This window comes from Rousettus aegyptiacus, unplaced genomic scaffold, assembly GCF_014176215.1.
Source record: "Rousettus aegyptiacus isolate mRouAeg1 unplaced genomic scaffold, mRouAeg1.p scaffold_m13_p_14, whole genome shotgun sequence".
NCBI lineage: Eukaryota > Metazoa > Chordata > Mammalia > Chiroptera > Pteropodidae > Rousettus > Rousettus aegyptiacus.
This window is the reverse complement of record NW_023416289.1, coordinates 41382992-41401929: the sequence shown is the minus strand read 5'-3', so window position 1 is coordinate 41401929 and position 18938 is coordinate 41382992. Positions and strand designations below refer to the sequence as shown.

At 59.9% G+C, this 18938-nt stretch overlaps 1 protein-coding gene across 4 annotated transcripts; it reads right to left on the bottom strand.

The window, feature by feature from the left end:
- Nucleotides 1-135: 135 nt before the first annotated feature.
- Nucleotides 136-18380, bottom strand: ARHGEF1 (Rho guanine nucleotide exchange factor 1). 4 transcript variants are annotated; one of them, XM_016129917.2, is made up of 32 exons: nucleotides 18095-18380; nucleotides 17811-17900; nucleotides 13525-13570; nucleotides 13355-13438; nucleotides 12774-12887; nucleotides 10815-10913; nucleotides 10572-10614; nucleotides 10088-10334; nucleotides 9660-9689; nucleotides 9336-9435; nucleotides 9092-9188; nucleotides 8968-9003; nucleotides 8653-8790; nucleotides 7851-7956; nucleotides 7301-7312; nucleotides 6615-6782; nucleotides 6170-6315; nucleotides 4690-4836; nucleotides 4287-4369; nucleotides 3994-4119; nucleotides 3783-3897; nucleotides 3569-3669; nucleotides 3206-3283; nucleotides 2928-3003; nucleotides 2643-2810; nucleotides 1980-2067; nucleotides 1760-1843; nucleotides 1393-1580; nucleotides 1220-1306; nucleotides 685-848; nucleotides 508-607; nucleotides 136-277 (listed from the first exon to the last, which is right to left on the bottom strand). In XM_016129917.2, the coding sequence occupies exons 1-31, from the start codon at nucleotides 18346-18348 to the stop codon at nucleotides 524-526; spliced, it is 3399 nt and encodes a 1132-aa protein (XP_015985403.2). In that variant the 5' UTR covers nucleotides 18349-18380; the 3' UTR covers nucleotides 136-277; nucleotides 508-523. The 4 variants fall into 4 exon arrangements, with proteins under 4 accessions (XP_015985403.2, XP_015985405.2, XP_015985402.2 ...); XM_016129919.2 differs by lacking the exons at nucleotides 17811-17900; nucleotides 18095-18380 and adding an exon at nucleotides 16589-16855; XM_016129916.2 differs by lacking the exons at nucleotides 17811-17900; nucleotides 18095-18380 and adding an exon at nucleotides 14524-16541.
- Nucleotides 18381-18938: the final 558 nt, after the last annotated feature.

Genomic DNA, 18938 nt, shown 5'->3' with positions numbered 1-18938 from the left:
GTGGCCTCCCCCCCCGAGGCAATACTGAGATGGCCCGAGAAATAGGGATCACTGTGGTGTCCCCTGGAATGAAGCCCTGAGTCCCCCAAGCAGAAGGTGGGAGGGAGAGAAGGACCAACGGGAGGTTTGGGGGAGGCAGCGATCCAATCTAGGACCCCCCCAGATCTGGCCCCAAAAGCCCAGTTCCCTGTCCCCAGGCCCTCGGGGTTAGACACGCTGCAGCAGCTGTGCAGTGGTGGGCGGCTGGTCCTCAAGTCCTCTCCATCTTGCGAAAGGCCTAGGAGATGTAGAAGAAGGGACACAGAGAGATGGGTGGGAGGAGCAACAGGGACAAAGGGAGAGAAAGGGAGAGTGGGCAGAAAGAGCGCAAAATAGCTGGAGAAATAAAAACCGACAGAGATGGAGAGACGGAGGCAGGAGGCTAATCAGGGAGATTCAGAAAGACGCAGACATGGGGGGAGAGATGGTTGCGGCTGTGGTGAGGGGAGCCCCGAGGCCTCCACTCACCTGCCTGGGGGCGGCCTCAGGTACAGCCAGGCTGGGGGACAGTGTTCTCCCCAAGCTGAGACAGGATGAGTCGTAGGCGACAGAACTCCTCTTCTACCTCCTGGTTGGGGGGCCATCCATGAGAGGGGTCCCCCGCACCTGTCCGCCCCCTCCTCCCCTCCCTACCCCGGCCACCACCTCCAGCTGTTTAACGGTCTCCTCCAGGCAGAGCAGCTCCTCTTGGACTTCCTGGGTCTGTGTGGGGCTCAGGGGGCCGCCCCCTGGGACCCCATCCCCTTGGAGGGGAGGCCCTGCCCCGCTGTCTTCCTCCGAGGGGAACAGGAGCCGCTTGAGGGTCAGAACTAGCCAGGGACAAGGGGGCAGAGTCAGAGGCAGGGCTGGGCTGGGGAGTTCAGAGGGAGACAGGTGTGGGGCAACGTGCAGGAGACGCCGGGGGCCTGCGGGTGGGGGTGAGGGTGCGTGCCAGGCAAGGCTGAACTTGGGGTTAGTTGGGCTGGCAGATAGGGAGGCTGGGGCAGGACTGGGGCACTGAGGAAGGAGATGGGTCCAGGGAGAAGCTGGACTGAACGTCAGGGAGGGGTCGGAAGCCGCAGGAGAAGGGCCCTGGAGCCATGCTGGGGGTGTGTTGGTGCCCTTGTTTCTGGCTGCTGGGTGTGAGGCGCATTGGAAAGCACCCCCATGGGCTGGCGGCACCCTGCGGGGGTGGGGCTACCTTTCTGAAGGGCCTTGGCAGCGAGCTGGCCCTCAGGGCCGGGCCTGCAGAAGGGCAGGAGAGCGCTGAGGGTTCTCTCGATCCGGCCTGTGTGGGGAGCAGGGAGGGTACTCGGTTCCTGTCCAGCTTCCTATGGACACCCCTGCCCCCGATCAATGTTCCCCCAGGCTCACCGTCAGCAAGGGGCATCTCTCGGCTACCACCGTTGCTGTTCTCGGAGCTGCTGAGCAGGGGTTCTCGAGTGCTGGGGGAAGTGCTGGGTGACCCCTTACCCTTGGCCCCAAGGGGTGACAGGGGCAGGGAGACAGAGAACTGGAGGTGGGGAGGTGGGGAGGTCCGGACACAGGGACAGGAGTCGAGGCTGGGAGATGGAAACAGAGAGGCTCGGCCAGTAGAGGACAGAGGCTTGGACAGGAGACAGACAGATGGGCTGTGATGGCGTGGCACACGCACATGCACACGGATGGAGACGAGGCTAGAGCTCAGGTTCTGGGGACACACGGGAAGCTGGCCCCACCCCTGGTCCTCCAGTCCCCTCACCTTGGGTTGGGCCGAGCCTTGGTGCGGATGGTGGGGGCAGGGACCTTCAGGGATCCGGCTGTCTCGGTGATGAGGGCACACCAGCTGGGGACACAGGCCAGCCCCTGGGCGGTCAGAGCGCCCAGACCCTGTGCTGCGTCTCCCGCACTCGCCCTGTCCCAAGGGACTCGGAGGCCTGGGCCTCCTCCCCCACCAGTGTGTGGAACCTGGATCCCCTTACTTCTTCCGCTCCGACACCGTCTGTGCCACCAGCTCGTATATCTGAGCCTCCTGGTCCCAGGTAAAGATGACATAGAAGGCTTTGTGATCTGTAAGGGGAGAGAGCAGCGGGGCTCAGAGCCAGGGTAACCCCAGCATGCGTCCTCCCTGAACACCCGTGAGAGGCTGGGGATGGCCCTCTCACTGGTGGAGCCCTGGGGACTCCCACGCTCATATCCCCCAGGTTTGCTCCTCCAGCCTTCCCTCTAACACCCCCACACCTAACTGGGCAACACGTCCCCACCACCAGGCTCTGGGGCAGCATCCTGGAAACACGTATGCAAACCCCGCATGGCTGGGCTCCCAGCTTCCACCCATGCCCCGACAGTCCCTGAGCGGCAGTCGGGCATCTTTACAAAACAGCAGGCTGCTCCTCTGTGCAAAAATCCAGGGCGGTTTCCCATCTCACTTAAGGAAATCCACAACCAGGCCTGGCCCCCCGGCCCTCCCCAGCGGGCGGCCCAGCCCCCCCTCTCACAGCCCTGCCTCGGGCCTGCCAAACCTCCTGCTTCTCAGCCTCTGCGGCAGCCTCCCCATCAGCAGAATGAGTTCCCAGCTCTCTGAAGGGTCCCCCCCCCCAACTCCATGGGCAGCTGTGCTTTGAGCCATGCCGGCCAGGCCTCACCAGTGGCCACCTCGCGGGTCATGGCGGAGGTGAGCCGCAGCACCGGTCGCAGCATGGTCTTGCCGTCAGGCGTGGGTGTCAGCGTCCGGCTATGCAGCTTGAGAAGTAACCGCTCGTCCTGGCGCTGGAGCAGAAGCAGCAGGTCATCCAGCAGGAGCACATGCACCTCTGCAGGGGGCAGGGCCGTGCTCAGCACCTGCCCGAGCCGCCCGAGCCCTGGCTCTTCTCAGCACCCAGCCCGAGCCCACCCAAGCCTGTGGCCCTGCTCGCTGCCCCGGCGCTTACCCACAGCCTTGTCCTTCGTCACCCGCCACGTCAGCGGGCCCTCATGGACCAGCTTCTTCTTGGTGATATCCAGGTTCTAGAGGCAGGAAGGATGATGGTTGGCACAGGGCAGGGGAAGGTGGGGATAACCGTGGGGTGCCTGTTGCAGTTGGGGGTCAGGATGGGTGCTGGTCAGAGTTGAGGGGCCTCTCTGGCTCCCTGGGTGCATTATCAGAGAATCATGGGCAGCAGGGCCAAGGGAAGGGGACAGAAGAATGCAAGGGTGGGAGGGGGGTCACCTTGAACTCGCTCAGCATAGGATCACTGCTCTGCCGCAGGTAGGACAAGTCCAGGCGCCTCTGATAATCCTTGAGCCGCTGGAGCAGGAGAGAGAGTGTCACGGGGACAAGTCAAGGGCTGGGGCTAACCCACAATGACCCCAAGGGTCAGAGTGCCAGGCCTGACCTCCCGTGACCCTGAGAGGGAGGAGCTGAGGCCTAGCTAATCCCTGGAAAGGCAGTGACCCTGAGGGGGACAAGCGAAGGGCCGGGCTTGACCTCCAGAGTGAAAGTGACATGAGACAGACAAGCCAAGGGTCAGGCTGACTCAGGCAGACACGCGGCTCGCTGGCTGCCCAGGGCTGGGGCCACACCCAGGCTCACCAGCAGGTCCTCCATGTCCCGCACCGCTTGGTTGACATGGTGCAGGATTTCCCGGCAGCACTCAGCCGCCAGCTCCACTTTCTCCCGTTCTGCGGGCTCTTCTGTGGGCAAGGGAGAGACCGACCGGTGAACCCCAACCCTGGACGCCACCAGTCCCTGGCCGAGGTGGGGGATGCATGGCGGGTGGCCGGCGGGGCAGGGCCGGCGGGGGCACCTGTGTTCTGCCCGATGCTCTGCAGGAGCAGCGGGTACTTGGTCAGCCGCTGCATCTCCGTGGGGATCATGTCCTTCAGCTGCAGGCGGCGGCACCGAGGGCGGCTCTCGGCCTCCTGAGGGGACAGCCGAGCTGAGGTGGCCCCCTCTCAGGGCTGGGACACCAGCCCCTCCCCGCCAGGACCCAGGGCCCAGACGCCCGCCCACCTCACCTGCACAAAGGCGCTGAAACGAGGCTCCTTGCGCTGTTTGGCTTTGAGCTGCTCTAAAGCGAACGACTGGTGGCTGCAGAAGCGGGAGGAGATTTTCTGGAACCATTTGCCCTCGGGACCATCAAACTACAGCGAGATTCAGGCCAGGGAGGGGTCTCAGGAGGGAGCGGGAAAAGCCGAGCCCCACCCGGGGGTGGCAGCTGAGACGGAGGACAGGGCTGGGGGCCCAGAACCCTGGCATCCAGGCCCCTGGCTGGGAGGGGGGGACGGGAGCCTGGGCTGGGCGCCCTTACCCGGGCCAGCAGCACATCTCCAATCTCCTTAATGAGGTAGCCACTGTCCTGCCTCCGTTTCATCAGGCGATCGAGGAACAGGGCTGTAGGGGGTGGTGAGGAAGGTGTGCGATCAGGTCCTGCAGGCTGCACGCACAGCCCAGCTGGGAGCTGGCAGGGCTGCGGCTGCAGGTGCGTCTCCCCGACCCTTGGGGCTGATGGGCCCGTCCCCACATCATGCTTGCACTCGCTGACATGCCTTGTCCGGCCTAGAGTGTGAGCTCTGGGGATCTGGGGCGGGGTCATCCCCAGTGCGGGAACAGAGTCTGCACAAGAACGTGTTGGGACCCAAGTCTAGTTGCCGAGGCCTCCAAGGAGGGAGCCGGCACTGGAGCGCACAGTGGGGCCGTGGCCCTGCACTCACAATGCACCTCGATGAGCTCGTCCAGGCTGGGGAAGATGTTCTGAAGCTCCTCCAGGGGGAAGAAGCCCCCGTCTGCCATGGGCTGGTAGAAAAGGTCGTGCAGCACCCGAAGCATGCGCACATGGGCCGCCTCCGTCACCAGCAGCTCTGTGGGGTCACCAGGCAGGGGGCATGGTCGGGGAGGGTGCCAACCATGGAGCGGCCCAGAGGCAGGCTGGGGGCGGGATGGGACAGCTCTGTCTGGGTGGAGTCATCCGCCCGATAGCCAGTGAGTATTCCTCGACCCACTGCCTCCCCTTTTTGGCAGTGGCACCAGCCACAGTGACCAATGGTTCCAGTCTGCCCCGCACCGATGGGCTTCCCAGGACATGGTGTTTTCAGTGCCAAAATGGGCAAAGTTCCAGGCGTACTGAGACAAGGCAGCCGCCCCACTGCCAGCAAGCTCGCAGCTGAGTTTGGTGTCTAACCGTCCAGCAAGTGTGTCAGCCTTGGTTTTGGGGACAATGACTCCCTCTGCACACAGGTTGATGGCCTCTGATCCAGGGGCCCTGTAAGTCCCCAGAGACTAAATGCACAGTTTTGTGTGTTACGCATATTTTTCTGGTGAGAGAACTTGCTATGCTGTCCAGTGTGGTAGCCACTGGCCACATACCGCTCTTCAAATTTTAATTAAAATGGAATGAAACAAAAATTTCAGTTCTCAGTGGTCTAATCATGTTTTAAGTGCTTAACAGCCATTATGTGGCTGGTGGTTACCCCACTGGACAGCGCAAACATCACACATTTCCATCATTCCAGAAGGTTCCATTGGAGAGCATGACTTATGTTTTGATCATATCCTTAGAAGGTTGTGTGACCCTCAAAGCATTCACCTATTGCCCTAAAAATTACAGATGAGTACTTTCTTTAAACAAGGTTCTAAAAGCACCTACTTTTGCCAAATCCTCCACACACAAACTGAAATCGCAGAAAAGAATCAAGACAGAAATGACACCCCCATTGTCTCTCCGCCCAGAAGCAAGCACTTTCCAAACTTTTCCCTGTGGAATCTCCCCATCATGGTGACCACAGCAGGCATATTCGAACGCTCTCTGTGCCCAGCACGATGCTTAAACGCTTCATGCGAATCATCTCATCTCCGTGATAATCTTTTGAGATGAGAACTATTACTACCGATGCTTCGCAAACAGGGAGATAAAGGCTTATGCTAGAATTAAGACTTTACATCCCGTTTCTGGCTCTTAACATCAGTGCTGTCCTGCACAACGAGAAATTCCTTGGAAATGTCACTTTGCCAGCAGCATTCCTGATCCACAGTGGCTGTTCTACCATTTACGTAATAAATGACCCTCTGCCAGTAACAGGCTGCCTTCAGGCTCTGCATATTGTAAATAACAACAAGACCCGCATCTCCCTGCATCATCTCCCTGCATCGGGACTGGGTCCTTGGCCATTGCGGGCTGGAGGGGGTAGCACTCACCACTGATGACCTCTTGTCGCTTCACCTGGCTCTTGGGCAGGCTGTGCAGGGTACCTGGGGGGACGAGCTCCCGCCAGCCAGGGGGCTCTTCTGGTTCCAGCTCTAGTCCCGACCGTCCCGGCTCCCCCTCATCTCCAGGCTCGGGGCTGTTGGACAGAGGGCCTTGTAAGGGTCCCGGCTTGGGGCTCCTAGGGAAGACACTTTAACTCCTAGTATTCCACTCCCCTCTGCGGCCTGAGTACTCAGTGCCCCTAGGGTGGCCCATGCTGCAGATCAGCCCCCACGTTTCTAGAAAGAAGCATCCCGTACCTTTCCTGTGACCACTGAAGGCCCTCAGTGACCTTGGCGTCCGATACTCAGCTCTTTGTGACTGTGGCAACAACCCCCCTCTATCCCCTGACCCTCCTGACTGACTCAGTGGTTGGGGGGCGGTGGAGTGACGTACGTGGCTCGTCGGGCAGGGCCAAGCACGGCCGTGGCGGAGCTGGGGTCCATGTCCACGTCGCTCCGGGAGCGGCCCCCACCCCGGCCCTTAGCCCCGAGGCTGCCCCGGGAAGGCCGGCGGCGGTCACTCACCCGCAGGCTCTCCGAGCGCCCCAGACGCCCCGACAGCCTGGACCCCAAGGCAGAGGCCAGAACAAGCACAGAGATGGGGAAAGACCAGGACAGTGAGAGACGGGAGAGACCAGCACGGGGGAGGGGAGGGCGGGGGGCAGACAGGGACAGACCACAACAGGGAGAGACCAGGACAGGGACAGGGAGAGACCAGGACAGGGACAGGGAGAGACCAGGACAGGGATCAAACATGCAACAGAAGAGAATAGAGAGTCAGAAGGAGCGTGGGATCTAGGGGTGCTAGGGCAGTAGGGGGTGGTCAGGAGGGGAGGGGAACCCAGCATGGAGCACAGGACTGACCCCTCCCTTCCCTGAGGCAGGGGGATGGGGGCGGAGCCAGGAGCTGGGGGTAGGAGAAGGGGAAGTTTAATACTTAGCTCTTTGGCTGGGAGGGTGATGTCCCCACCCACCCCTTGCAGGGTGAAGGGGAGTGCGTGGCCCATGGGGAGAGGGTAGGAGCTGGGAGAAATGGGGGAGGGGCTAGCCCTCCCCCCCACCCAGGGCCCAGGCACCCACCTTTTCCACCTTCTGGGGAGAGAGGGGCACAGGGTCAGAGGTGGACCCAGAGGGAACCCAAGTCACCTCCCCCACCCACCAAAGGGCCCCCAAAGCAGCGGCACAAGGACAGGCAGGGGACAGCCTGCCCCCCAACTGTGAGGGGGACAGGGCCCCCAGGCATGGAGCACAGAGGAGTGGGGGGCTAAGGGAAGGGGCACCGGGAGGCAGGAGCAAGGCACTGGCTGAGGCTTAAAAGAGGAGAGGGAGGGATGAAGAAGTGAAGGGGTGGAGGGAGAAGGGCCGGGAGGAGCTGAGGAGTGAAGGGCAAAGGAAAGGAGAGAGAGAGAGAAAGAAAGAGAGAAGAAAAAAGTATGAAAGGGAAGGAGAGGAAGAAGCAATGACAGAGGAAATGAGAAAAGAGGAAGAAGGAAACAGAGAAGATGGGAAGAGGGAGGGGCAGGGCAGACTGGAGGTGGCTCAGGAACAGCAGGTGCAACAGGCAGCAAGACCCCCAACAGGCCCCCTCCCTGCCTGACTCCTGCGCCCGGCTCGCGCCCCACCCGCGCACCTCTCAGTGTCGGCGCCCTCCTCAGTGCTCTCCAGGGGGGCTGGGGCCTCCTGGCTGGGCGGGCCCTGCGGGGGTAGGTCCCCGAGCTCCGGTGGGACATCACCGCCTGTGGGGGGGGAAACAGGGCTGGCTGGGGTGCCCCTGTGACAGTGAGACCCCCACTCTGGGGGCCTCAGTTTCCTGTGCCATGGAGTGGGGATGCGGGGCCAAAGCCACCCAGGGCCTGGCAGACACCGAGTAGTTGCTCTGTACTTCCACGGGGGACGGACAGATGGAGAGACCTTAGAGAACAGCATCATGGGTAGATCCTGGCGGGGAGACTGGGCGCTCTGCTTAGCGCCCCCACAGCCATCTGTTCTCCTGACCCTTGATCAGGACTTGCAGGAAGAGGGCAAACCCAATTTACAGATGTGGCGACCGAGGCTCAGAGAGAAGGATAACCGCCAAGATACAAGGAAGTCGCAGGGCTGGGCTATGAACCCCGGCCTGGCCAAGTAGCTGTCTGAGGTCCCAGGGGCTGGGGGCCACACAGGCACTGTGAGGAGTGAGGTTAATGGGGCTGGTGGGCTCTCCCTCCACAGGGGCCGACTGGCAGTGTCCTCAAAGAGGTATCTGGGAAGTGAAGCCGTGTTGGCTGATGGGGAGTGTGGTCCAAGGTGGGACCCAAGTCGCCAGGACAGAGGTCAGAGCCTGGGAGGGAAGCCGTGGAAAGGGCAAACTGATAACACTGGTGACCAGGAGCAGGGAGGGACATGGTGGGGAGACCACAGGGCAGTCTCACCAGGGGGTCCAACTAACTCACCTGGTTCCCGGTCTGGGCTGTCTCCAGACAGAGGGTGCAGAGAAACTCCAGGGGTGTCCTGCCCAGAGCCCCCGATGTTTCGGTCCCGAGAGGGCCCCCCTAGGCCTCCCTTCCGTTCTGTGAGGCCTGGCTTCTCAGCTGGGGAGACATTGAGGGAGAAAGACTCTAATCTACAACAGCCGGGGGGAAGCAGATGCTATACTCCAGCCCTGTCTTCCCCATCACCCAGGAGACCCCTCCTCCTCCCTCAGACTAGGAGTCTGGACCCCTCCTAGGTCCCAAGATGGATGCTCTGGCTTCAGGACCGTTAATTACCATCAGGCTCCACTTTGAGGTGTCGAAAATCTGGGGCTGAAATGAGAGATGGGATGGATGAGACGGATGGGACCGTGCGGGGCAGTGTGGGGAAGTCGGGGTGGGTGGAGGCTGGGCACCTCACCCTGGGGCTCTCCCCGGTTCCAGCGGGCAGCGTCCAGGAAGCTGCTCAGTCCTTTCTTGGTCTTAGTCGGCTCATCTGACCGCCGGTTCCCCATCACCTGCGGGGCAGAGGGGAAGGCGAGAGGGGGCTGGGTATTTCTGAGCCAGCAACATAGAGGGATTGCACCCCAGGGGCACAGAGTCTCTGGGCACCCCATAGGATCTCTGGGGAGGAAAGGGCCAGGTTTGGGTACTCAGGGAAGCACCTTTTTTCGGAAGAAATTCCTCCCTGACTTTTTGTCCCCACTCTTCGTCCGCACGCCAAGGTGACGCATGTACAGGCTGATGGCATTGACCACAGCGGCACTGTGAGGAGGGGACGAACGTGCACACTGTGCCCCACAGCCTTGCCTTCCCAGATTGCGTCCCACCCCAATCCCACAACCACTTCCTGTTCCCATCTGAGGACAGGGGAGGGGGCCCCACGGGACAGGGCCAGGGGTGCTCCTCCACACCCCGGCCCCCCGCGCCTCCTCCCTCAGGCCCAGGAGACGAAACGCCTGTGCTGCTGCCCTCTCTGCTTCCATCACCTCTTCTCTTCATCCGTAGAGATAGTGTGTCTGCAAAGAGAAGAAAGTTTGTGACAAACTTGCTAAGCCTGAGGTCCCTGTCCACCCAGCACAGATATCTGGGTAGGGACAGGAGAGAGGAGAGGCGGAGAAAGGGCCTGCTGGAGCAACTGCGGAGGACCATGGGAGGGAGGGGAGGACGGGAGTGACAAGGACAGGACCCAAGCGCCAGGCCTGAACACAGGCCTTGGGGAGACCTGGAAACTGGGAGGGATCCCAAAGCTGGGAAGGGGAGATGAAAAACCAGATGAACTGACATGCCAGCACCAGAGGACCCAGCAGTCGGGGAAGATGCTAAGGAATGAACCATGATGCTGGACAGGGAGCCCTGACCTAGTCGGGGCGGCAGAGGGCACCCCGGCAGCTGCGGAGGGGCTGGCCCTACTCACTGCATCTCTTCCAGGTGGGCCAGCAGTCGCTCAGCCACAAGCCGTTCCCGGGCTTCGAAGCTGGCTCGGTCGCGCCCCACCCAGGCCTCCAGCTGGGACAGCTCTTGCTCCCAGGGTGTCATGCCCATGAGCCGCTTGGAGCGGAAGTCTTCCAGCTGCCGGCTGACGGCCGCCTGCTGGCTCTGTACCACCTCCTGCACAAACTGCCGCTGGTTGTCCTCGGAGATGAGGTCGGGCCGCGTGCGGTCTGCAGGGACATGGGCAAGGGCTGGGGGCCAGTTCCCTGGGCCTCTGCTCCCCATCAACCCCGGGACCCCAACAGGCATGCTTTCTTGGGCTGCTGAGGCACAAAGGAGGAAGGAAGGAAGGAATCTTCACTGTCCAAGGAGCATGGGCATGCGGCCTTCCTCCCTGGGCCTTCCAGGAGGCCTGGTCCCTGCTAGAGACCCCTTCTTCATCCTGCAGTCCCCCCTCCTCTCCTTACCAAGTTCAAAGGCGACTGTGGAAGGGACTGGCACCCGCAGAACCTGCTCAGGAGAGAGGAGGGAGTGAAGGGGAGAACGCGGCAGTGCTGGGGTAGCAGCCGAGGTGCCCCTGGTGGTCTGAGGGGCGGGGGCAGTGGACGAAGGGCCAGGCCGCCCTGCACAAGGCGGGGGCTGGGAGGTGCAGGGTGGCTCTCCTGGCCAAGGGCAGAGGGGTACTGGGGCCCCTCTGAGGTGTCTCTCACCGCGGTCTTCTCCAGGAAGCTGTGGTAGAAGTCCAGGAAGGCCTTCTTGGCCTCCTTGGGGCCCAGTGAGCCCAGCATGTCCGCGTGCAAGCAGCAGAGCTAAGGAGACAGAGTGCGACCTCGCTGTCACCCACCTAAACTGCATTTCTCCTCGGAAAGGCCTGGGCTCAAATCCTCCAAGAAGTGTGTCCCCCGCTCCCCACCATCCCCACCCCTAGCCCCTGCCTCTCTCACAGCCTCCCTGGGGCCACCATAAGCATTTGCCAAGTGTTATCCTGGGGGTGGCTCTCTGTGGCTCGGTCTCTTCCTTGCTGTTGCCACCATCACCAGCTACACAGGGGCTGGTGTATTCCGGGCACATACTAAACCCTTTATAAAGTGCGCCTGTTTCGCTCACGGGGCACTGTTATCCCATTTCACAGATAAGAAATCTGAGCTCAAGAAGTTTGCTCCAGGTCACACAGTTCATGAGTGATAAGGCTAGGACCGGACCCCTAGGCAGCCCGTCTGCACCACACTCCACTGCCTAGAAACCCCCTGAGCAACTTGAAGGTTAGTCTTCGGGGGGCATGGGTAAATAGGTGAATGAGTGTGGCTCATTCATTCATTCACTCATCAAGCACTTGCTGGGACCGCCTGTGTGCCAGCTGTGCTGGGTGACGCTGGCGATGCACTGGAGACTCCAGCGATGCATTGGGGACTCCGACCTGTGCTGGCTCCTGGGGGGCTCTTGTCAGGTGAGGGCCACGGTCTCAGTGTGCTAAGGACTCAGCCCAGTGGGGGTGGGACTTGGTCTCTGCACACTTAACACTTTCGACAAATCTGTCGCCTTCTCCCTCAAGCAAAACTCCGTGAGAGGCCACCTGGGAGCAGCACAGGAGACCACAACTGCCCCTCGGGTACTCCCCCGGCTGATGAGGTGAGGGAGCAGCATGAGGACAAACCTCCAAACGCTGGGGGCCACGGGGTCCAGGCCCTCGCAGGAAGGACATGGCAGTCAGGACCATCCCTGGGCTGAGTCCAGGAGCTCGAGTTCTAGAAACTCCCAGGTTGAGGAGGGGGACCCCCTTGCCCAGAGGGCCAGAGCCTACATATACCAGAGAAGAGGATGCCACTTCCCTGGAGAGAAGGCATTTCCAAGGCTTTGATGTTGGCCAGAGCCCTTTCTTGCTGCACCCCGGCTCCCTCCCTGAAATCTCCGTAAGTCTCCTCTTTGGCTGGACCTGCCATGCAATACAGCCTGGTGCTCTGGGCTAACCCTGCTGGAGGCCTGTGCGGGCTTCTTGGGATGGGATCCTAGTCCGTGGGGTCTCCCCTCCGGCCAGTGCTGTGGTTTCTTCCTTCCTACATCACCTGCTGGGTTCCCTAGACTCTGTAGGTGTTTCTCACGGTTCTGCCTCTGTACTTCCCAGGTGTTTCCCGCCTAATACAGGTTTCTGGATCTTTGATTACATTCTCCTGGCCTTGTAAGATGCCCGTGGTGGTCTCCTGTCTCTGGATCGGGACCTTCTGTGATGCTTAGATCCAGAAAGGCTAATAGGCTTCTCCCAAGCACCAGCCCTGAATGACTGACTGGTGGCACCTGCCGAAGTCACGGAGAGGAATTGATTTCCAGTCCGTGGGAAAAGGTGCTGTCCCTGATGGGTGACATTGCCACAAGCACAGGAGGGGTGGGGAGCCCCATTCCGGCCAGGGTCCTGGATTCTCAGTTGTCCCCTGCACGACCCTGCTGTGTGCTTGCCCGGCCCGCACACGCTGCTCACAGGTCCACACGGGGCACCTGCGATCCTGCCTGGGTCACATGTGGTCCCTCTGGCTTTCTAGGTCTAGATGTGCATTCTGGATCTGTTTTCCAGACCCTCCTGGCCCATCTTCGCGGGTCTAACACACTGACTGAACTGACAGCTCTGGCTTGGCCCAGCCCTGCCCGTCCCCGTGCCCACCCAGCCCCGCCCTCACCAGGGGTCCTGGCTCGAACTGCAGGGCCACGTGCTGCAGGAAGGCCATGAGGTGGGCCGGGCGGCGCTTCACCTGCTCCAGACTCTGGAACTGGCTGTTTTGTTCTTCTGCATTCTGGGGGTGGGGATGGGGGCGGGGCAGTGGGGAGCAGATGAGGGGCCTTGGGCTTGACCCTCCTTCCTGGCATTCCCCCCAAGCTGGGGGGGGAGGGGGATGACGACAGAGTCTGCGGTAACAGTGGCAGCAGGACAGGTGTTAGGGAAAATGGAGAAGACTTAGTGTTCTAATGAGGGGCGACGAGGACAGAAATTAGGAGACAGAATGGGGATCTGTGCTATAACTGGGAGGTGGCGATAAAAATTGGGGTTAGAATGAAAAGGATAAGATCAAGGATGGGGTGGGGAGGGGTGCGGAAGGAGGTGCCACGAAAGTAAGAGATGAGCAGTGAGAGGACACAGAGGGACAGCGTCTGCGGATGGAGATCAGACCTAAGGTGGGAGGGGACACTGAGGATGGCACTGGAGGGGCTGGGGCCTCAGGAAGACTGGGACGGGAGCTTCCCCACCCCATCTCCCCCTCACCGTCTCCAGTTCGTTCTCGAAATCCTCGTCCTCGGCCCCAATGATGCTGAGGGGCACCAGGCCAGGCCGCGGGGGCCCTGGGGCCTGTGGGAGGGGGACTGGCTTCAGCCCGCAGTGCTCCCCACCTCACAGCCCCCCAGTCCGCTCACCCCTTGGCTCTCTCCACTCACCGCCCCTCGGGCCACGACGTCGTCTGCCTCCATGGGCTCTGCAGGGCTGAGGGAAGAGGAGGGGCCGCGGTTAGGGGGTGGGAAGAGGTTGCACAGGGCGGTTACTCACAGATTCCTGGCGCAGGTGTGAAGGTGAGTAAACAGCCTTCCCCTATGCAGGCCTCCCGCAGCTCAATGGGGCCTCTGTGTGGCGACAAAGAGCCCTTCAGAGGCCAGCCAGGGCGGGGAGCCCAAGGACAGGGAGCCTTGTTTGGGGGGGCGGGCAGAGTTGGAGGCTCAGGAGCTTGGGTCCATGAGAGAGCTTTGGCTGTGGGAGCCTGCGATGTTAGGATCCCTAATGCTGGGGGCTCAGACTCAGAGCCCTGAGCGGGGAGGGACTGGGGGCCTAGGCTCCAGGGCTTGAAGGAGGAGGGGCTGGGGACCAGCAGAGCTGGGAAGGTTAAAGTGGAGGTAGGAGGGAGCTAACTGGGGTGTGTGGGGGCTCTCCTCTGATCTGTGATAGGCTTGGGGAGGATGTTGCCTCTGAACTCACCAGCCCCACTTCCTGTGACAGGAAATCATAATGGCACCCCCCAACCCCCAACTCTCTCCACATAAGAAAACAAAACTTTGAACCCTCCTCCCTCAGGGACCTGGTGTCTTTCTGGCTTCCAGACCCAGAAAACAAGGAATGGTCCTCAGCCAGCTCATTCCCAAGGTGTGTCCTTCTCCTCCTGTGTCATGCTATCTTGCAGGCTCTCCTTTCCCCAGCCAGCAATCTCTGGCTGTCTTTCCCTTGAATCTGCCTGTCTTTGCCTTTTTTCTCCCAGTTTCCTCATTTCCTACCCCTTCCTTCAGACCTGCCTCATCTTCCGCACTGTCTCTGCCTCCCCACACTCCTCTCCCCCTCAGCCAGCTCCACCCCATCCCTTCTGCTGCTCCCTGTCTTTCCCCGCTGTCTCTCTTCAGTCTCTGCTTCTGCCTTCCCACAACGGGTTTCTGCAGCCACTGTCCCTGCACCTCTCTGAGTTGCTGTCTCCTGCGCTGTCTCTCATCTCTCCCATCGTTTCCCTCAGCATCTCCACTTCTCCCTGCATCTTCCACTGACATCTTCTGTGTCCTTAATTAGTCTGACTAACGCCACGCAAGCCCGTGTCAGGCAGGAAGAGCTGTGGAAACAGGGGTGGGGTGTACCAGTGGGGGTGGGGCACTCCCCACAGCCCAGAGCTATTTATAACCCTATAACCCTAGTCTCCTGAGACCCACCCTTCTCCTTCTTCCACAGGCCTCCTCCCTAGCACTCAATAAATGGTAGCTATGACTTTGACTATGATCATTAAACAATGATGCTTTTTGGAGTGTCCAAATGCCATCCCATGGGTTCACCCGAGCAGGCATCATTTTTATTCTTTTCCATAAGGGTATTTGTCCAACATCCAAGCTTGAGTAATTCAAGATTTGAGCACTGCTAAACGTTCACATAAATAAATTTGCAAACCAAGGCAGGAAAATAACAGTAATTATTTATTATGCATGCTAAACTTACATAGCACTTACAGGGTGCCAGGCATTGCTCTGAGTGCTTCTCACACGGTAACTCACTTAACCCTCACAACCACAAGCACTCCATGCTATTGTTATTCCCATCAGAGATGGAAAACCTTCACCAGGCCGCCAGCTGCAACTTCTGGGCTGGAAACTATGACTATGCTCACCCCACTTAGGGGTGGACAGGTTCAACAGGGGTAGGGAGATTCCAAGAGGGCACAGGAGAGGTCACATGTTATCTGAGCGAATGTTCAGTACCAGGCAGGCCCTGAATCATGCTCATGACGTGTATTATCTCTATAATAAGAAATAATCACAATAATAAGAAATTACAGCTAACACTCACTGTGCACTAAGTGTCATCAAGTATGCGCCAGGCACAGCATTACTGCTTTATAAATATCAATTAATTTAATCTTCTCAGTGATTCCCATGAGGTATTATCACTCCCATTTTGCAGAGGAGAAAACTGAGGCACAGCTCATAAGGAACAGAACCAGGATTCAGACCCAGGTGGTCTGGCATCAGATTTTAAGCATTTAACTAGCAAAATGTGCTGCTTTAGAGCATGGGGAATCCCTTCCCCAACCTTAGAAAACTAAAATCTGGACCCAAACTGAGACACATCAGGTCTCCTTATGTGGCATAGGAAAGTGAGGGGTATGTGGGCACTGTGGCCTGGGCAGGAATGCGGATTGGACTCAGCTGTTCCGTAGAGGCTTGGGGCCCAGAGAGGGTGGGGGGAGGGTTTGGCTACTTAGGAGATTGGGGCTGCCAAAAAGGCTGGGGAATTATAGACTGCAGCTGTCAGATGGATCTATAGGCAACTGACAAGGCCTGAGGTCCAGCAGAGGGGGTGCTGTGTGCATGGGCTGACAGGAATAAGGGCAGATTTAGGGGTGAGGACCCTAGAGCAAAGTGGGTAGGTGTGGGGGACAACACAGACACCAGGATTCTATGCAGGGCTGAGTCTATAAGATATGAAGTGGATGATCCTGGGCTCCAAGAACCTCTGGGAACCTTAAAAAACCTAAAATACAGAGCAGTTTGAGAGAGTCCATAAGGGGCCCTTGGAATGAATAAGGCTCCAGATTCTACTTGACGCATGGTGGGTTTACAAAGATCATGAGGCCACACATGATCATGAAACCATAGGGAAAGTAGACAGTTTATGGGACCTCTGGAGACTTAAAAGGAGATCAGAATTCTATGGGGGCGTGTGGTAATCTCCAGACATTATCTGCAGGGCCCTACGTTCTAAGGGATGGATGCTACTGATCGATGGAGACCCCATATCTGTAAGGATCCGGATCGTCACAGCGGGCTAGCAGAAACCTGGCGGGGTCTGTAGGACCTTTTAATTTTTAATCTGCATGGAACGTGGAGAGTCTACACAAGTCCCCAAACCTACATGGGACGTGGCGGGTCTACGCGGGCCCCAAATCCTACAGAGGACGTGGCAGTATGTACAGCCAGGGATGCTGAGGCGGACGTGCAGAGTCAGGGTCTGACGCCTGCCGGGGGCCGCGTCCCTCACCTGCTCCGAGGTCAGAGGAGAAGCCACCGCTGCTGCCAGTGCCAAAGCCTCCACGCGCCGGCTCCGGGCTTCCCCACCCCCGCCTCCGAGTCGCTCTAGCTGCCCCAGAGGCAGTCGTTGAGCCCAGCTCCACTCCTCCCGCCAGCCGCTCTAGCCCAGCTTCTGTGAGGCGACTCTACTCCTCCTGCCGGCCGCTCTAGCTCTCTACTGCGCCACGCTGGTCAGATAGGGCCGCTCTAGCCTGCCTTGGAGGGCTGGCGTTTCCGTATCTCGACTGCTCCCGTTACACCCCTGGGCCCCGCCCCCTGCCCCGGTCCCCCGCCTCAGCCCGAGGTGCGGAAGGTTCCAGCCTCCGATCCAGGACTCAATCTGATACCTTGGACTCACCTCGGTCTTTAGTTCTATTAGTTCCCGGACTGGGCTCCCCGCCCTATCTCGCCTCCCTAACTCGTGGACCAGTTGAATTCCCCAGGCTCGTACATTAATTCTCTTCGCATCCCCCACCCCCCCCCCCCGCCCTCACCCGGGCATATTTTCCGCTGGGGCTGGAAAGCAAGAATCCTGGGTTCAAGGGTACCTTTCTCTCTGACACGCGCTGTAAACTGGAATAAGCAATTAATTTCTTTCCAGGCCTCAGTCTTCCCATCTATACAATGGGGGAGGACCACTGGCTCTGTCCCCTACGATCGAGCTCTCGGGTATGGTTAATGGCCCAGGAAAAAGAGCGTCCCACAAATGCTTTCTAACGCGCTCTGCGACTTTTAGCACAGAGGCCTACGACGTTAACTGTCGTTTTTCTTTTTAGGTGGCCCTAAAGCATGCGGGGTCGGAGGACGGCGCTTAGTGGAAAGCAGCTGCGAGTTCAAATCCCAACTGCACTCGGTCTCACGACGTGTGTGCCCTAGGACCTGTTGGTTCTGCTCCCCGGGCCTCAGTTTCCCCACCCGTACAGTGGGAGCGATCATCCGTCTCCGTGGACAGTTGGAGGCCTCGTCCCTGGCCTCGCACGCCTCACCCCACCTACTGGCCACTCTTCAGGTATTGGATCTCTCTTTGTCCCCTTTGACAGATGGGAAAACTGAGGCCCAGGGAGGGGCAGCGTCTGGCTCAGGGGTGCTCCGAGGAGGCCCCTCCACTGCCGGCAGCGCCCCAGCCCCCTCCCTCCTCCTCCCACTTCCCCAGGCAGCGGGGAGGAGGCCGGGCGGGGCCACGGACAGAGTACCTGGTGTCCGTGCGGGGAGGTGACCGGCGGGGCGCCCGAGGTCGGGCTCGGCGATCCCGGGCCCTGTGTCCCGGCTCCCGCTTCCTGGCTCTGGCGGGGCAGGAAGTTGGGGCGTTTTTCCGGAGGCCCCCGCCCCGCCGCCCCTCCCCGCTTCCTGCCGGCGCCCCGCGCCCGCCCGGCACCTCTGCTTCCTTCCCCTTCTCGCAGGCCGCCAGGCCCCTCCTGTCCCCGCTCCGTCCGGGACCCGCGGGCACCGGCCCGGCCCCGCCCCGGCCCCGCCCGACCTCTCCCGCTGGGTCCGTCCCGTGGTCCGCGGCGCGCGGTGATGCCTCCCGGCGGGGCTGGGGGCGAGTCCATCCTGCGCCCGCCCTCGTCCGCGCAGCAGCCTCCCCGCTTTCCGTCTCTGTGTGTCTTGGTCTTCCTCTTTCTCCGCCTCTCTGTTTCTGTCCGTGTCCCTCTCTCTGTCTCTTTTTCTCCCGCTCCCCGTTGTCCCTCTTTTTCCCTGTCGCTTTCTCCCTCGGAGCGCTTCTCTTCCCATCTTTGCGTCTCTGCATCGCCATCGCAGTCATTTCCCCACCTCCTGCTTTGCTTGGCTCGAGTCTCAGGGGTCAGCCTCTCTACGTCCTATTTTCTGCGGAATTTTCTTTCTTTTCGACCTCTGCCTCTCTATCTTTCTAATATCTTCGTCTTTCCGTCCTTATCTTTCTGCCTTAGTCTTTCTCCCCTCTTATCTCAGACACTCTACATCTCTCTGTTTCTTCGTCATTGACCCTGGGTCTCCCCTACCTTCCCCAAGTTAAGGCCACAGACTCTCCAAAAACCCCGCCACAAATCCGCTCACAGAGAACAGGTGTGGCCATAGTAGGATTTGGTACCAGTCTCACCAGACAATTCTCTGTGATTCTGGAATTTAGATACGCATAAATAATTATGGTCACCTCGATTCCCTCCTTGTGTATCCCCCATATTCAGGGAAGACATGGTCTGCGACAAAACCCTCCCTAAGGCACTTCCTGTTTCTCTCAGAGGTCAGCCAAGACTGGCCACTTGGTCCCAGGTATGGGTTTGAGGGAGGAAGGGGCTGCAAGCTTCGACTCCTGGGTCCCATGGGAGGAGGGTAGGCGGTCT